Below are 17,329 nucleotides of genomic sequence, written 5' to 3' on the forward strand. Positions count from 1 at the left end.
GAAATAAATCTTTGATTACCCTTTTCTTTTCCCAATTGAAAACATCAGGCTGTAACAGAAACAAATTAAAGCTAAATCAGGAGGTAAAATAACTGATTACCTATGAATTTCTGTTTTCATTCATTCATTCAATCATATTTATTGAGCACTTACTGGGTGCAGAGCACTATATGTGTTTTGAGCACCACCATCATAACCCTGCCATTTATAGTCAGAACTATCATTGCTTCCAACCAAATCTATTTTTTTTCCATCTAAACAAATTGAATGTTTTCTAAAGTTTCCTATGTAGTAGTAGTTCTCAAATGATCCCTCCTATAATTCTCATTTTAATCCTTCTCCTTTTCCACATGCTCACTTTCTCCCTGCTACACCCACCCACCCACCCACACACACACACACACACACACAAAGAAAAAAAAAAAGCCTAACGGTCATGTTAAGAAATGTATCTTTCCAAGTGCTTAGTACAGTGCTCTGCACGTAGTAAGTGCTCAGTCAATACTATTGATGGTAATGATGATGAGAATTGCCTAACATTTTTGTTTGAAAGAGGGGAGAGAGAATGTAAAATTTTTGTTTTATGCAAGAGAAGAAATCCAAAGGAAGGGACAGTTGAGGAGCAAGATAATAGAGTGGTGATGGGGATGAGGATAAAGGAGGGAACCAAGAGTCAGGGACATGGAAAATTGGTGAGTAGTGTTCCTGATGTTAGGGAAGGATGGGGGACTAGCAAGCTAATCAAGTCAGACACAGTCCCTGTCCCATGTGGGCCTCCCTGGCTAAGGGAGAAGCTGAGCAGATTTTTGATCCCCATTTTATAGATGCAGAAACTGAGACAGAGATAAGTGGTTTGCACAAGATCAAATAGCAGGTAAGTGGTGTAGCTGGAATTAGAACCCAGGTCCTCTAACTCCCAGGCCCATGCTCTTTCCATTAGACCATGCTGCTTCTCTGTTCTCTAGCTGCACAACTTTCTGCGGTAACAAATCACCTGTGATAACCACCTGCTTGGTGAAGAAGTGTTTCCTGTTGTTTGTTTGCCCCCTCATTCTAGTGTTCTGGGATTTAGTAAACAATACTTCTGTTTTCATCTTCATGTTATGAAAGTTTTTTTTTAATTCAAGATCATCTTTTCTCTATCTCTGCTGAGAATAGAATAAAAGGAAATTGAAGCAAAAGAGAAGTATTTCTTGACAGTAATGATTAAGTGATGGATTGGATTACCAAAGGATATTATGGAATCACCTTTTCTGAAGGTCTTTAAGCATACAATGGTGTCTTTTATGTGAACTGGCTAAGGTCTAATTGTGCCTCTCCAGGTGCTTTCTGGATTTATGATTTTGGGTGTCTGGCACAATTCACGTACGTACAGGCACTTTTTTCAATCAATCAATAGTATTTATTGAGCGCTTACTATGCGCAGAGCACGGTATTAAGCACTTGGCAGAGTACAGTACCACAGAATTAACAGATAAGGACCCTGCCCATAACAAGCTTACAAGACTGTATTTTGTCTTTCAATTCTATTACCATTTTCTTAAGACATGAAAATTGAAGAAGGAAGTACAAATCTTCCTTTGCAATGTGGAAATGTTTACCAATTTTGTTATATTGTACTCTCCCAAGCATTTAGCACAGTGCTTTGCACACAGTAAGTGCTCAATAAATGCAATTATTTACTCCGTTGTTATTTCCACATAAGGACATCTTTGGCTGCTCTAACTGAAGCACAGTTGGAGAAATTTCATAAAAGCTAGTACTCTCAAACATTAGTCACTTTAAGAACTTTAGGAAAAACACAAAACCCTTGAGATTTTTTAACATCATAACTCTTGGTAAACGTCTGTCCATCAAAAAGAAAACATTTTGAACAATTGATTGAATTATAAATTACAGTGTTCAATCCCCAAACCATTAATTCTGATTTTAATTATGATGAAATAATGTCTCTTGTAGCACTCAAAAGGGCAGTTAGTAGTTTTATTTGTGATGTCTAGAACCTCTTGTCTGATGCTTGCAGAGATTTACATATTGTACAGTCTGTGAAAACATAGGTCGTCTATGAAGAAATGGAAAAACTTTAGAGCAAATGTTAAAAGCCAATCTAATTATAGAACCTGAACTGTGTAAATGACCCTCAACCAAACAAGTTTTACTTTTATACTGCACTGAAAATTACTAATTTCAGACATCATTGAAAGTGATATTTAAGGTTAAAAGTGCTGACTCTGTGCATTTCTTTCACTTCAAATCAATGCACCGTCATCCTAAACAATGAATTCACTGTGACCATGACCAGACATCAAAAAGTAGGGAGCAAACTGGGCATATATCCAGAGCTCATGTTTACCTGTGAAACTCTGACATGTAATGGCCTTTTCTGTCATAGTCTGGAGGTTTCTGTAATTACTGGCTACTGAAGACATTTGAGATCTATTTATTTTTGAAGGTATTTATTAAGTGTAATATGTCCTATTGTGTGGAGAGTACTGGGCCCCAAACAGAAGAAGTGAAAGGCAGTACTTTTCCTATCCAGTGTAAATTTTTGCCTTCCTGATTTGAGGAAGACAAAATAACATAAATTAGCTAAAATGTAACATTTAACAGAGCATTGGAATGAATGAAAATAAACAGCAGAGGAGTAATCTGGTGAGAGCACAAGAATGACGAGGTCTTCAGTGGGACGGTTGACCGGCTTGTTGTGTGTTGGTAGCCCTCCTTGACATCTATCATGATAATTGTGGGTGTTCCTTCTATTATGCCCAATGTTTCTTTCTAGATGAAAACATAAAAAGCTACATATTGGTTTAAACTGTCTATAATAAAATAGTTTAAGCAATTTTACACTCACCTTGCTGAAAATTCCTCATTTTCATAGCTTCATAGGACATTGCTATTATATTTTTTGTGTAGTGAAGCTCCATAAATGGGAGGTTCACTTTAGATAGACCTTTTTGTAGTTATAATGGAATAGACAGTTCTCCCTTTCAAGAATGATGTATGGGCCTAGAAAAGCAACTGGGTTTTCTGCTTTCAATAGTAAAGTTGTACATTGATTGCCACCTCAGAGCTTTGACAGTTCTTGGTTCTCAAGTTATACAATTAATGAAAATTTTCATTAATACGACTGTTCAACAGTAAAATTCTGATTAGTGGTGTATTTGATTTTCCAGATGTTGTAAGTGTCTCCAAATAGTCTTGGTTCTCTTGACTTTTTGATACATCATTAAGTTTTTTTAGATAGGTGACAATTGTTATTTTGCTCATTTAAGGAGACCAGAAAGATACGAAGGAGACGGATGTTCCATTATTTCTGTTTTCTAATGGAGAGGCTCATCAAGTCACTAGCCAATAGCAACTCACAAAAAAATCACCCTGACCTGTTGCTGGCAGTTAGACTCCTCTTGAGCCTTGGGCAATCTTGTAACTTTCGGCTGTTGGCTTTGTTAAACTCATGAGCAAAAGCCTCATGAATGAAAGCACATCGAGTCCATTTATCCCAGATCCTCCCCAGAATACGTTTTTTCTTCTAAAGTACACTTTTAATGACCTATTCACACTCTTGCTCCGTCACACGTCAAGACCCCATTGAATAGTGTGCAGTTCTAAAGTGCGTATTTAGCCCCTCAAGAAAGAGCCATTTTTTACTTTAATGGTAGTATATTTCACAGGACCTTTTGTATTTATTGCAGTTTTTCTGGAGAAAATGCCTTTCAAGGAGTATACACACACTTTCCCTGATTTGTAGCTCTGTTCTCAATTTTCATTTTCTCGTTGCAAGCCAAAGCATTATTAGGTGGAATAGAAGGTAAGCTGATTGGTACTTTGGAGCTGAACTAGAAGGTTTTAATAAAGGGAATATATGGACTGCTTTGAGGGACTGTATCTTGGGGGCTACAACTGCAGTGAGTTCTTGGAACTAGTGCCACGGTAGCTTCCAGAGTCTCTTTAGATGAGAAATCACTTAAATGTCAGGTGTTGATCATGTCTGACCTGATAGCCAGATACATTCTGTGGTTTAATTTCTGAAATTCAAGCAACTTTTTTGCCAAGTTTCCTTCTGTGTCATGACTTCCCTTTGTAGTGGTTCCTACTTACCACCCAGCAGATGACTGGAAAAGCAACAAGCAGCTAGAGGTGTCTTATCAGATAATGTTTTTAATAGAATACGGAAAAACTCTACACACATCTCTAGAGGTCACTGATTGTTATCTTTTGATAAAATGGAAAACCAAACCATTTATTTTCAGTGAAAATGTGAGGCTTTAAACCACGACAAAAATAAAATAGAAAAATGAAACATGAGTATTTTACTCTCGTCCCTTTCTGCTGACCTTGATCTTCCTTGTGGGAGCACGCTGCCTGCACATCAAAGGTTCTTAATGCAATAAAGAATGTCACAAAGCCCAGCTGATAATTCTGCATATTGAGTAGGCTGAACAAAGCATCCTGGACCCATAGAAATGTGGATGCTAGGTTTAATTTGGGGGAAAAAATAGATAATATTGGACTGAAATAATTGGTGTGAAAAATGCATTCAAGAGGCCTAACTCAGTGAAATTGAGTACAATTTTCCTAAGTATAGCATTCAAATTCCAAGCCAGAAGAGTCAATGTCAACTTTTTCTGCATGTCTTTTATATTAATATGTCTTGGTTCTTGCCTCCTGCATAGCTGTTAGCCCTATGGAACTCAAAAATAGGAGCATAGAGTGAACCATTGCATTGTAGGATACATTTTCCCATAGATGTAAACAAAATTAGTTAGGTACAATAACAGTAATAATAATTGTGGTATTTGTTAAGCGCTTACTATGAGCCAAGCACTGTTCTAACGGCTGGGGTAGATACAAGGTAATCAGGTTGTCCCACATGGGGCTCACAGTCTTAATCCCCATTTTACAGATGAGGTAACTGAAGCACAGAGAAGTTAAGTGACTTGCCCAAGATCACACAGCAGACAAGTGGTGGAGCCGGAATTAGAGCTCATGACCTCTGACTCCCAAGTCCGTGCTCTTTCCACTAAGCCACACCACTTCTTATCTGTTCATAACCAACCTAACGTGATGCCCCGAACCGTTACAGGAAGTTAGGAAGGAGATCACGCCCCACTGTGCTCCTCTCATCCCTTCTCCTCCACTATTCTCTCCTTGATTCTCAAATATCCCACACTTGACCCCCTCCACCCATAACTCCAGCTCTCTTCTTCCCTATTTGTCAACCCAGTATTTGTCTTTAAACCGAGGACTCAATTATTATTGTTACTTTTAACAGACCTCCACAACTCACGCTCAAGTTATGTGCTGTCATGGCTGCTTCCAGCAGAAAGGGGCAGAAAAATGTTTTGGCGTCCCAGTGGAATCTGGATGGCCAGATAATTCCTGAGATCTGGCCCTGCCTCTGATTCCCAACAGCAGTGAGGCATGTTACCTCTTGCAGTTCTCTGTCAATTCAGCTCCAAGTTCCTCCCTAAAGCCAAAAAGCTACCCGTCAGCTTTCCGCACCAGAGATACCAAGTGTGGCATTAGCTCCGGGGCATTTCCAGCTGTAGTGATCAATTAATTAGTGGTATTTTTTGAGCACTTACTATGTGCAGAGCACTGTACTAAGAACTTGGGAGTGTACAATATCGTTGATAGGTTCTCTGCTCACAACAAGCGTACAGTCTAGGGGGGGGAACAGCCTAGAGAGGAAGACAGCCATTCCCCTCTAAGCCATCACTGATACATCTCCAGATTTTATGTATTGTCATTCTAAACACAGGTATTAAGTTTATTAAGTTCTCCAGGTCACCATACTGTATTTAGTCTCACAAGTGCCGCTGCTGCATAATTTCCCCACTGCAATTTTTGAGGAGGGAATAAAAGATTTTGTTGTACTACATAATTTTAAGCAGTGATAGAGGGAAACACCGAGTTAAGAAGAATGGAAGGATCAGAACATTATAAGGCAGCAGAAGGGCTCATGCCAGGAAGGGCAGTTTCTTCTGTTAAAGGGGCAGAAGAAAGAGGTGGTTGTTAATGCACTGAGTGTGTACTGCCTGCAGCACACGAGAGACTGCAATAGAAGTGAGAGATGCTGTCTCAAGTGCCCTCTTGTCTTTCTCTTCCTTCTTCCATTTTTCTTTTCTTTTTTTCCTATCTTCCCTAATTGCTAGATATAAATTTTATATGACCTCATGTAGTAGTCCTTCCATTTGTTAAAAAAAAAATTATGCCAAGCAAGTGAGGCATCTTTGTGAGGAAATGTACTTTTCCCTTAGTTTTGAATCAGCAAATACCCAGAATCAAATTCCTGGAATTTAACTGCTGAACCAGGTCATTCTGATGGGAATTTTGTTTCCTCAGTTGGCAGCTGGCATTACATTTTGAGGCTCCTTATGCCGTCAGCAACCAGTCTGTGTTTTATCAATTGACTAGTTTTTCCTCTTTTTGGTGGAGTTCCATTTACTCCTTGTGCAGCTTAGACACATACTAAAGACTGGACTTGAGTGCCAGGCTTTGAAGAGATAGGGAAAACAGCAAGTCACTGATCATCACTCTGAGCCATGGGGCTACGTATGTGTCCTACTGAGGTTTCTGATTCTGCAGGCTTTGTATACAATAATTGTACTTTTCTTCTCTGCCTGAGGGCTGATGGCATTTTTTCCCCCTACAGTATGCTTCTTAGTGGTGTCTCCATAATTGCCATAGTACTGAGATTCAGCTGAGAGGCAGGAGGGCCAATTGAGAATCATTTCTATGTAAATCCAGTTCCTCTGATCAGGTTCTGGAATTCCCCTGCTGTCCATCCTTACAAAGTGGATGACTCAAGTGAATGAAAAGCTGAAGGAGGAGGGAAAGTTCTGATTGGAATGTCTCAATGGAATGAATAAGTTCTTTTTCCAAATGAGAAAACTCCCCTTTACAAAATGCCATACATTTTCTGTCCAGTACCTAGCCAGATGTACTGACTTGTTGATTCCTTTTCTCTCCGTAAATGGACTTAGGTCAGGGAAAATTGCATGTTCTCAAGAGCATAGATTTCTCATATTCATGACTGGTTTGACAACCAACAGTAATATAACTTCTTAATTTATCTCTTTCTTATCTTGGAACCCCTGCATTGTCTTCATGAAACTTTTTATAACCTCCATTTAGCAACCGTAAAGCTTGCCTCATATTTTGCTTGTCTCAACTTAGAATCTTTAATTAGGAAAAATAATTCATGCCCTGCAGGACATACTTATCCTGAATTCTTTTCTCCTCATAAAACACACATGATGTGGCAGAATATCACGGTACTTCACAATTTATTTCACATTCCTTTAAGATTCCCAGGAAATATCCAAGGTAACTTTTAATAAATGTCCTTTGGCACTTTTTATATATCCCTTTTACAACACGGACATCTGAAATTCACCTTAAATAAAGTAGCAGAGTTGTTGATTTCTGTGAAGCTACAATGTCAGCCAACCATCCCCTGGCATACTGCAGAAACTCATTTTTAGGGAATCCCGGGTTAGAAAGGCATTTTGAGAAGCCACTTCCATCCTCTGTGTCTTTAGGCAGGACAACCTAAAAATTAATAATAGTTATGGCATTTATTACGTGCTTATTATGTGCCAAGCACTGTGTTAATACACCAAAGTAAGTACAGTGTAATCATGTTGATACAGTCCCTGTTCCACGTGGCATTCACAGTCTAAGGGGGAGGGAGAACAGGTACCGAATCCCCATTTTACAGATGAGGGAACTGAGGAACAGAGAAGTTTAGTGATTTGCCCAAGCTCACACAGCTAGCAAATGGTAAACCTAAGATTAGAACCCAGGTCCTATGACTCATAGGCCCGTGTTCTTTCCACCAGACCATGCAGCTTCTCCATGCATTCCTGACAAACAGGTATCTCTCTAGACAGAGATTCCATAACTGTTCTCTGTTGCCTATCCTAGTGTTGAAATATTCTTCCTTTTCTAAAGTTTTTCCTATTTCCACCCTAAGGTGTTATTCAGTTCAGGAGGCAAAGAAACATGTCCCCAAACAGATTATAGATCATACATCATTCTGTACATCATACACTGGGGTAGCTGGACCTTAGAAATGGGAATTGGTGAATAAGAAAAGCAGTGAGATGTGTATGTTTCCTGTCCTAAGATCATTAACTAATTAGATCATTTGTCACCTCCTCCTTGCTTCCTAATGGCCCACAACTTTAAATTGGAGGTGATTTATATCCAGCCATGTAGGCTATGACTCAAATAAGGTTTTGTAGAGCAAGTTCTTTTAGCAGGCCAAGCTTGGTTTTGTGAACAATCCCTGAAATTTTTAATGTGATTCAGATTCGCAGTTCAAATGACTTCATTTCCAGAAAGGATATATCTTTCAAAACATAAGTAGACTTACAAACAGGCAACAGGAATTTTACCAGCCTGCCCTGTGTTCAGGCTGTCCATTAGCAATTAAATACAGCAAATTAAATCAGCATAAATGATATGTATATGAATGAAAAGTTCTTTCAACAATGTCCAAATTTCTGGTAGGGACTGAAGAAAGAAAAGGCCTAAAGAATCCATCTTCCAGAGTCCTTTAGAACCACCATTAAGCCCTAGTATGCCTTTCCTTAATCGTGCAAGCAAGTGGGCAGATGGCTGTTTACAAGGGTGGGCCAATTGCTAGGGAAAATAAAATAAACATACATATTACTTTTTTTTAAGTGCTACTCTAGCTCTGATCCAGTTACTATTTCCTCTTAATTTTATTTGTATAATCCACTTGGGTCGTAAACTTCCCATCTGAGCTATCAAATTCCAGAAGCCTGAAGCACATTTATGAAAAGTGCTAAATGTCAATAAAATTTCAAAGCATCATATTTACGAGAACATGCTTTACCTGTCTAAATCCTCAAAAGCTGCCGTCGTGAAAACTCATCTCTCAGCATCTAACTATTAATCTGTTAAATGCAATAACCTTTGGAAGAGAAAAAGAAAAGGCCTTTTGCATCCTCAGAATTAGCTGGCCAGGCATTCCTTCAGCTAAGAATAGAAGTGTAGCTAGACTAGCAGAGATGAGAAGAGCTTGTAGATGATTGCAGTAAATTATCAAGCCAATATTTTCGATTGTTCACTTTGGGGCTCTCCAGTTTGGGTTTTGCTGCTGAGCTGAAGAAGGAATTGGGAATCTCCAAGGAAGGTTGTAATTGTTCTACAATTGACTGCTGAGGAGATCATTGAACACATTGTTCGTTTGGAATTGCTTTGCCACCCAACATGATGTTTCTCTCTCTCTCTCTCTCTCTCTCTCATAAAAAACAAGTTCCCTAGCAATAATCTCAGAACTTCCTAAAAGTTGCTCCTCATATTGCTTTCCCTTTAGGGTTCCACAGTGAGCTAACCAGCATGATTTTCCAGCACTCTCCCTGCTTGCTGTTCTCCAAGGGCCACTCTCCACTCCAGAGGTATAGATTCCACTGAGAATACCTGATGCATTGCCCATGACTGGAGAAGAAAGAGCACGTTACCCACTCGGCAAACCAGGTGAGAGTGCCTTGCCATGGTCCATGGCAAGCAATCATTCTCTAAAATCCAAATTCAGGTCTGGCCTTCCAAGTTGCCTACCCTAAATGCCTCCATCAAATGGTGTAGGGTAGGGGTGGAGCCAGGGGCACTTAGGATAGTGATGGTGAGAGCCCCCGGGAGAGCAGTGGGAGAGAAAGCAAGAGGGATCTGGCCTAGGGATGTTCTTACTTGGGAGTCTGTCATAGCTACCTGCATTCTTGCTACATTAATCTCATAGATAATATAAGGGGTATTAATAAGAGCCACAAAGTTCAGTTTATGGTGAATTTTTAGCTGTGGGAATATAAAATGTGTTTGGAATAAATGCACTGTTCCTTCAAGACCCAAAGAAAGGCTCTGAATTTCTAAGAAATATGATTTTTCTCTTAATTTATTTAGACAGCTGTCCATGAAACCTGTGAATGATTTCAGTTGTAGCCTCTCCTATGACCACTTAGGATGAAATACTAGGAAACAAAAAGAAAAGGTTTCAGTGCCCTGAGACTGTTTCCTCTTAAAATTCAGTTTCTCCAGGGCCACATCTAATTGATTCCTGAATAACACCTTGTCTTTATTTGAATAACCGTGTTCTATAGGCCACTTGAATCATTTCTTATTTCAGTTTCAACCAATGTTCTCAGAGATAAACTTATTTTAAATATGGGCAGCACTGCCATCTTTAAACCGATAAATTCTGGAAAGTTTCCTCCAAGGCTATTCCTTTACCCTTTAAATTATGATGTTTTCTCCAAATGTTTCAGTGGCAGCTGTTAAAGCTCCCTACGTTCCCCAGCCGCAGTTACGCCTTCATTTGAGGTGTTCATTTAGGAAGGCTGATTATCTTTAAATACCCTTCATTTCGTTGATCTCCCTCAAGATTTCAAACATCACATTTACTCTTTCTAGTGCCTAAGATCTTAACTAAGATTATTAATCCAATAAAGGAAGCCTACTGCTTCCCTGTTTCCTTTGCACCTTCAACCTTTCAGACAGTATCGAGGTGCATTTAAGGCAAAGGGTTCCAATGATGTGGGGACTCAGAATTGTCTACCAGAAGGATTTTGTGTTTGCAACTGGGTTGTTGAGTTCTTTGTCTGTAACTTCTAAAGCGTAGGTCAAGGACCCAAGGACAATCCCCTGCTCTTAGAAAAACATCATGGAATCTTTAATCCTCAGCAGGCAAAACGGGCCTTTTGTACAAGAGGCTTTTTTGAACAAAACCTTAACTCTCTCAGCATAAAGGAAAGTGCGGGGTACGTGGTTTATCTTCCTTGGAAGGACATATGGGCTGACTCATCCCTCCTGGGATTTGACTACTAAGCTACTTCCTTGACTTTAGTCCTGACACCATCGCTATAGTTCCACTGATATTATTGCAGCCGTTTTTGCAGTGCAGCAGATTTAAAGGAAATGTTGCAGACTGTTGTTGTTATATCAATACTAACTCATATCTCCATAGATGATCTTGAAATAATTAATGTTCACAGTTGACCCCTGAGGTGTGAGTGAACCCATGGGGAATAGGGAATTCTCCCTTAACTTGCCCACCATTGATGGGATCGAACAAATAATACCAGATTCCAAATGAATTAACCAGTGGATTAACCAGAGATATACGACAGACCATTATTAATATGGAATACCTTAAAGCCTCAAAGCAACCTTACAACCCTCATGGTTTTAATGAGTTGTACTGTAATCGTACTACTTTGTCTTCCCTTTATTCCCAGAATTTACGTGGTATTAAAAGCATCAATTTTCAATGCCATTATAGGTGCCAATTAAATATATACAGAATACACCCTCTAATTATTTCATATTTTGTTATGGGACTACAAGTCCTTCAGGTAAAGGATCAGAATCACCATCTTCATTTACAGAATGTATTTTTGCCTGCTTTGTGCAGAGAGGATTTCAGAGAGAAAGGATTTCATGCATTCGTTCATTGTCGTATTTATTGAGCACTTACTGTGTGCAGAGCACTGTACTAAGTGCTTGGCATTCTGAGAGGACTGCCCACTAGGACAAGCTATATGCATCGTTTGCAGCTGCCTTTCTTACTGATTAGATTATAAAGTCTTTGAAGGGAAGGACTGTGTTTCTCTTTTTAGTGGATACAACTAAACAGTACTGCAGGCACAAATACCTAAATGCACAACAACCAAAAGGGAAAATAGATATATGTAATAAAAAACACAAATAATCCACTTAAAATGAAAACAAATAAACAGCTCTACACATTAAGTAATTAGATGGCTTATGGGGTGGCAATGATCATAAAGGTAGGGGATTAGTTGGGATTGCCTCTTGGTAGAGACAAATTTTTATGAGAGCTTTGAAGGTGGTTCAGAATAATACCTTGGGGAACTTGAAAGGGGAGGGTGTTCCCAGTGGAAAGAAAGGAACAGACAGTGGGTCAGAACTTGGACTGTCATGAGAAAGGTGGTATTAAAAGGCTATCTTGGGAGGTGTGAAGACTGTGACCCAAGCTGCATGGGAGAATCAATCAATCAATCAATAGTATTTATTGAGCGCTTACTGTGTGCAGAGCACTGTACTAAGCGCTTGGGAAGTACAAGTTGGCAACATATAGAGACAGACCCTACCCAACAGTGGGCTCACAGTCTAGAAGGGGGAGACAGAGAACAAAACCTAACATATTAACAAAATAAAATAAATAGAATAGATATGTACAAGTAAAATGAATAAATAAATAAATAAATAGAGTAATAAATAAGTACAAACATATGTACATATATACAGGTGCTGTGGGTAAGGGAAGGAGGTAAGACGGGGGAATGGAGAGGGGGACGAGGGGGAGAGGAAGGAGGGGGCTCAGTCTGGGAAGGCCTCCTGGAGGAGGTGAGCTCTCAGTAGGTCCTTGAAGGGAGGAAGAGAGCTAGCTTGGGGGATGGGCAGAGGGAGGGCATTCCAGGCCAGGGGGATGATGTGGGCTGGGGGTCGATGGTGGGACAGGCGAGAACGAGGAACGGTGAGGAGATTAGTGGTAGAAGAATGGAGGGTGCGGGCTAGGCTGTAGGAGAGAAGGGAGGTGAGGTAGGAGGGGGCGAGGTGATGGACAGCCTTGAAGCCGAGGCTGAGGAGTTTCTGCCTGATGCGCAGATTGATTGGTAGCCACTGGAGATTTTTGAGAAGGGGAGTAACATGCCCAGAGCGTTTCTGGACAAAGACAATCTGGGCAGTGGCATGAAGTATGGATTGAAGTGGGGAGAGACATGAGGATGGGAGATCAGAGAGGAGGCTGATGCAGTAGTCCAGACAGGATAGGATGAGAGCTTGAACGAGCAGGGTAGCGGTGTGGATGGAGAGGAAAGGGCGGATCTTGGCAATGTTGCGGAGCTGAGACCGGCAGGTTTTGGTGACCGCTTGGATGTGAGGGGTGAATGAGAGAGCAGAGTCGAGGATGACACTAAGGTTGCGGGCTTGTGAGACGGGAAGGATGGTAGTGCCTTCAACAGTGATGGGAAAGTCAGGGAGAGGGCAGGGTTTGGGAGGGAAGACAAGGAGTTCAGTCTTGGACATGTTGAGTTTTAGGTGGCGGGCAGACATCCAGATGGAGATGTCCTGAAGGCAGGAGAAGATGCGAGCCTGGAGGGAGGGGAAGAGAGCAGGGGCAGAGATGTAGATTTGGATGTCATCAGCGTAGAGATTATAGTTGAAGCCGTGAGAGCGAGAAAGATCGTCTCTGAAATCGCTTCTCCTCCAGTAGGGCTCCGCTGATTAATTTCTAATCTCCCCAGTTCATATCCCCCAACTGTCATTTCAGTCTTTGCACCCCAAGGATTTACGTTTGATAAGCATCCTCAAGTTCCTGTAGCACTTGGTATTGTTTTACATACCTAATTCTCAGGTACCAGTCCCCTTTCCCTCCCTTCTATCTGTAATACAGTGTGTTCTCCCTTGCTAGACTGTAAACCCTTTGAGGGCATATCTACTCACTCTGTTTTTGCTCTCCCAAGTGCTTAGTATTATGCTTTGCACCCAGCAGTTGCTCAAACAATCAATCAGTGGTATATATTGAGCACTTACTGAGTGCCGAGCATCGTCTAAGCACTTGGAAGAGTACAATGCAACAGAGTCGGTAAATGCGATCCCTGACCACAGAAAGCTTAAATACTATCAATTGGTTGATTGGAGAGCCTTGGAGAGTATATTCTGAATGACATTGAAAAGGTAATTCATCCAGCTATGTATTCAATGAACTGTGGAAGGGAGATAGACTTGAGGTTGGGAATCACAGTAATCCAGACAGGATGTGATCAGTCAGTAGTATTTATTGAGAACGTACTATGTGCAGAGCACTGTACTAAGTGCTTGAAAGAGTACAATGTAACAGTTGGCAGACACATTCTCTTCTGCCCAAAGGGAGCTTACAATCTAGAGAGGAAGACAGGTATTAAAATAAATTATGAAATGTACAGAAGTGCCATGGGGCCGAGAGTGGGGTGATTAAAGGTACAGATCCAAGTGCAAGGGCAGCACAGAAGAATGAGTGAGTAGAGAAAATGAGCACTTTGTCAGGGAAGGTTTCTTGGAAGAAATGTAAGTTTAATAAGGCTTTGAAGGTTGTGAGTGACCTCCTGTCAGACGTGAATGGTGATGGAGTTCCAGGCTGCTTCTTTCTGGGCTCACCAAAGTTCCCATCATGTGTCCCCAACAGCGCGTAGAACAGTGCTTTGCACATAGTAAGTGCTTAATAAATGCCATCATTATTATTAGTAGTAGTATTGACTGCCCTAATGACTAAGGGGGTGGATGCTACCTTGGCAATCTCCGACTATAGGGATATCGTAGTCTACAGTATTATGGACAGATGCATCATGGTGTAGGAGTCAAGAACATGGCTTTTTATCCTGGCTCTGCCACTTGCCTGCTGTATGACCTTGGGCAAGTCACCTCACTTCTCTGTGCCTCAGTTTCCTCATCTGTAAAATGGGGATTGAGGCTATGAGCCCCACATGGGACAGGGACTCTGTCCAACCCAATTTGCTTATATCCACCCAGCACTTAGTACAGTACCTGACGCACAGTAAGCCCTTAACAAATATCGCAATTGTTATTATTAAAACAAATCAATAATTGACCAGTAGGATTAGCCTAAATCAAAGGGGACTCCTATAGTGTTTTAGTATCTAATTGAGAAGTGAATTCAAACAATTCAATGATAATGAATTATTAGAGAAAGGAGCTGGGACTGGGTAGCTCTATTGGAGTTATTGCACATCTGTCTAACCTTCTTATCAGGTGTCAATGTTCAAAAAAACTCTGCTCAGTAAAACTCCCTTCTTTCAGAGAAGAGAAAAAGACATTAGATAGGTGGAAAAGAAATTTGTACTTGACGCAAGGACTCTGTCTCCACATGTCTTCACCAAAAAAATCAAGTTCAGGAAAGTTTTCATTTATCCCTTATACTGACTTTCTCTGTGATCTGTTTTTGAATATTGAATCAATGAATGGTATTGAGCATTTGGGAGAGGATAAGAATTGTTAGACACATTCTCTGCTCACAAGGAGCTTAGTCTACAGCCTAGAACATTATTGGTTTTCAGATATCCTTTGGCTTTGAAAAAATGTAGCAATGTTCAGAAATATGTGATTTCTGTGATTAATTGAAATTCATTGCATATTTAATAGTGATGTTTATTTTTTTAATAGATTTTAAAATTGATTTAATAGAGTGGTTTATATTGCAGGCAGAGGGCTACCAGGGAAACATCAAATATGTCTTCATTTGACAATAATCAGATTTCATAGTATCTGTGACCAATCTTTAACCAGCATTTGCAAAAATGATTTGCATGTGGAGTAAACAAATAATGAATCCACATAGCCTTTTTCTTTATTGTTGTTTGGGTGAAAACTGCCATTTGCAAACACAGACGAATTCTGATTGTAATTTGGGATAAGGTCTAAGTGATCAAAAAGCCCAGTTAATTCCCTTGGGAAAATGTGTTTTAGTACATACTGTTCTCAATCATGTGACCCGTCTACGTGCCCTTCTCAAAAAAAAAAGTCTGTTTCTCTGCTATTTGCTAAAGGAATAGAGTGTCATCTGAGTGTACTTAGGCATTCCATTTCCTAGGAAATGTAAACATTTGTTCATTTCAATTAATTTAATTAATTTTTTTCCATCACTAATTTTAGCTGAGTCTATGGGAATCACTTCCAGCAGAAGAAACCAAACCCACAAGCTTTTCAGGCACAAAGGTTTAGTTTGGCTCTTTCCTCGAGTAGCCAGGCCAGTGTATTCATATAAGATGCTGCTCTTCTCATCTTGTTTCTGGGGTATTTGGAGCACAGTCTATTTGCTACTTTTCTATGCTATTATTAGGGTCTGGCCTTCAATGCTAGGTGTCCCGATGGCTCTTAGACTTATTTTTTAATCTCTTTAGACAGCCCTGCAATGGGTGACAAATTATCCAGTTCGCAGTTTGCTGTCCCCTTGGGAGGGTCGACAGGGTCTTTTCTTTTTAAATTAAGTGTGGTTAAAGTCTAAACTCATAGGGACAGAACTAAAACTACTTCAGCAAGTTCATTTTCCAAACTAACTTCCCTGATACTTTTCCTTTCACTCAGAAGTCTCCTCTCCTCCTTCAGGGTTGAATTTGGGGATTGACAATCTCAAATGCTCTCCTGGCCACTATGAAGGCCAAATTTCCATAACCTAATGGCAAGGAATACCTCTGGAAGGGTTGCTAGTTGGCGGAGCCTCTCAAACTGGCCCCCTGCTGCTAGAATGGTAGGGTTCATGTGGGAATGCTAACTGTTGCCACAGGTTAACTGGCTGTGGAAACAATAACCAAGTGCTCCTGGGTCTAGGAGGTTGGGAGGTTGGGTTGCTGCCATTTCAGCAATTTTGCCTTTCCGGGATCCATTAAAAGAGGACAAATCTTTAAAGTTACCAAGATGAAGGTCCTAACTCTGAACCTCACAAATCTATAATAACCTCCCTAACAGTGAATCTCCCCAGTCAATGCAAAATGTACTGAGGATCAATAAAATGATTGATTGGATACTTAAGTTGCATATATAATAATACCTATTCTCAAATAATCTTCCTAGCTAGTGTGGAGATGGTGAATGGCACATCTGTCGGAGGTAAAGAGGATTTTAGGAAAACTTGATAAAGCTATTTTTCAGGCATTCCTGGCCCCTTTTTCTCCTTTTCCCTATCCTAAATGTTCTCTTGTTATCAACAATATGTTTAAATACATACATACAGCCTGTAAATTTGCTTTGGGCAGGGAACTTGTCTACCAACTCTGTTGTATTGTAGTCTCCTAAGTGCTTAGTACAATGCTCTGCACACAATAAGCATGCAATAAATACTATTGATTGATTGACAAGAGGAAGAGGTGAGTTGAAAGCTGGGAAGCAGCATGGGATAGAGACAAAAACAGAGGGTCAGTAAGCATTGAGTATAGTGCCAACTGTGAACTCACTGTGCGTATGAACTTGAGCAAGGAACTTTGTCTCTCTCAGGCCCTCACTTTCCCCATCTATAAAATACGCATTAATCAATCAGTGGTATTTATTGAGCACTAACTCTGTGCAGAGCACGGTACAAAGCACTTGTGAGTGTATAATGAAATTAATAGATACAATCCAGTCCCTCAAGGAGCTTACAATCTAGCAGGGGGAGACAAACACTAAAATAAATTACAGGTTGGAAGAAGCAATAGCATGTAAATATATGTACATAAGTGCATTGGGGTGGGGTGGGGAGGTGGTGGGGAGTACCTAGGCACTTAGGCATCCAGAAGTGCTGAAGTGG

General features: G+C 40.3%; 2 protein-coding genes across 6 annotated transcripts in view; one reads left to right on the forward strand and one right to left on the reverse strand.

Moving 5' to 3' along the window:
• The window catches only part of B3GALT1 (beta-1,3-galactosyltransferase 1), a 354,820-nt gene that overhangs the window by 283,342 nt on the left and 54,149 nt on the right, over window positions 1–17,329 (forward strand). For all 5 annotated transcript variants that reach the window (XM_038751644.1, XM_038751646.1, XM_038751643.1 and 2 more), the window contains one exon: window positions 9,353–9,513. The gene's annotated coding sequence lies outside the window, so the exon portion shown is untranslated. The remainder of the gene's footprint in view (window positions 1–9,352; window positions 9,514–17,329) is intronic.
• The window catches only part of LOC119932080, a 62,610-nt gene continuing 52,570 nt past the window's right edge, over window positions 7,290–17,329 (reverse strand). The window contains exon 7 of the mRNA XM_038750893.1: window positions 7,290–7,557. Within this exon, the coding sequence (XP_038606821.1) occupies window positions 7,399–7,557 (159 nt within the window). The 3' untranslated portion in view covers window positions 7,290–7,398. The remainder of the gene's footprint in view (window positions 7,558–17,329) is intronic.

Source organism: Tachyglossus aculeatus, chromosome 9 (genome assembly GCF_015852505.1).
Source record: "Tachyglossus aculeatus isolate mTacAcu1 chromosome 9, mTacAcu1.pri, whole genome shotgun sequence".
Taxonomy (NCBI): Eukaryota; Metazoa; Chordata; class Mammalia; order Monotremata; family Tachyglossidae; genus Tachyglossus; species Tachyglossus aculeatus.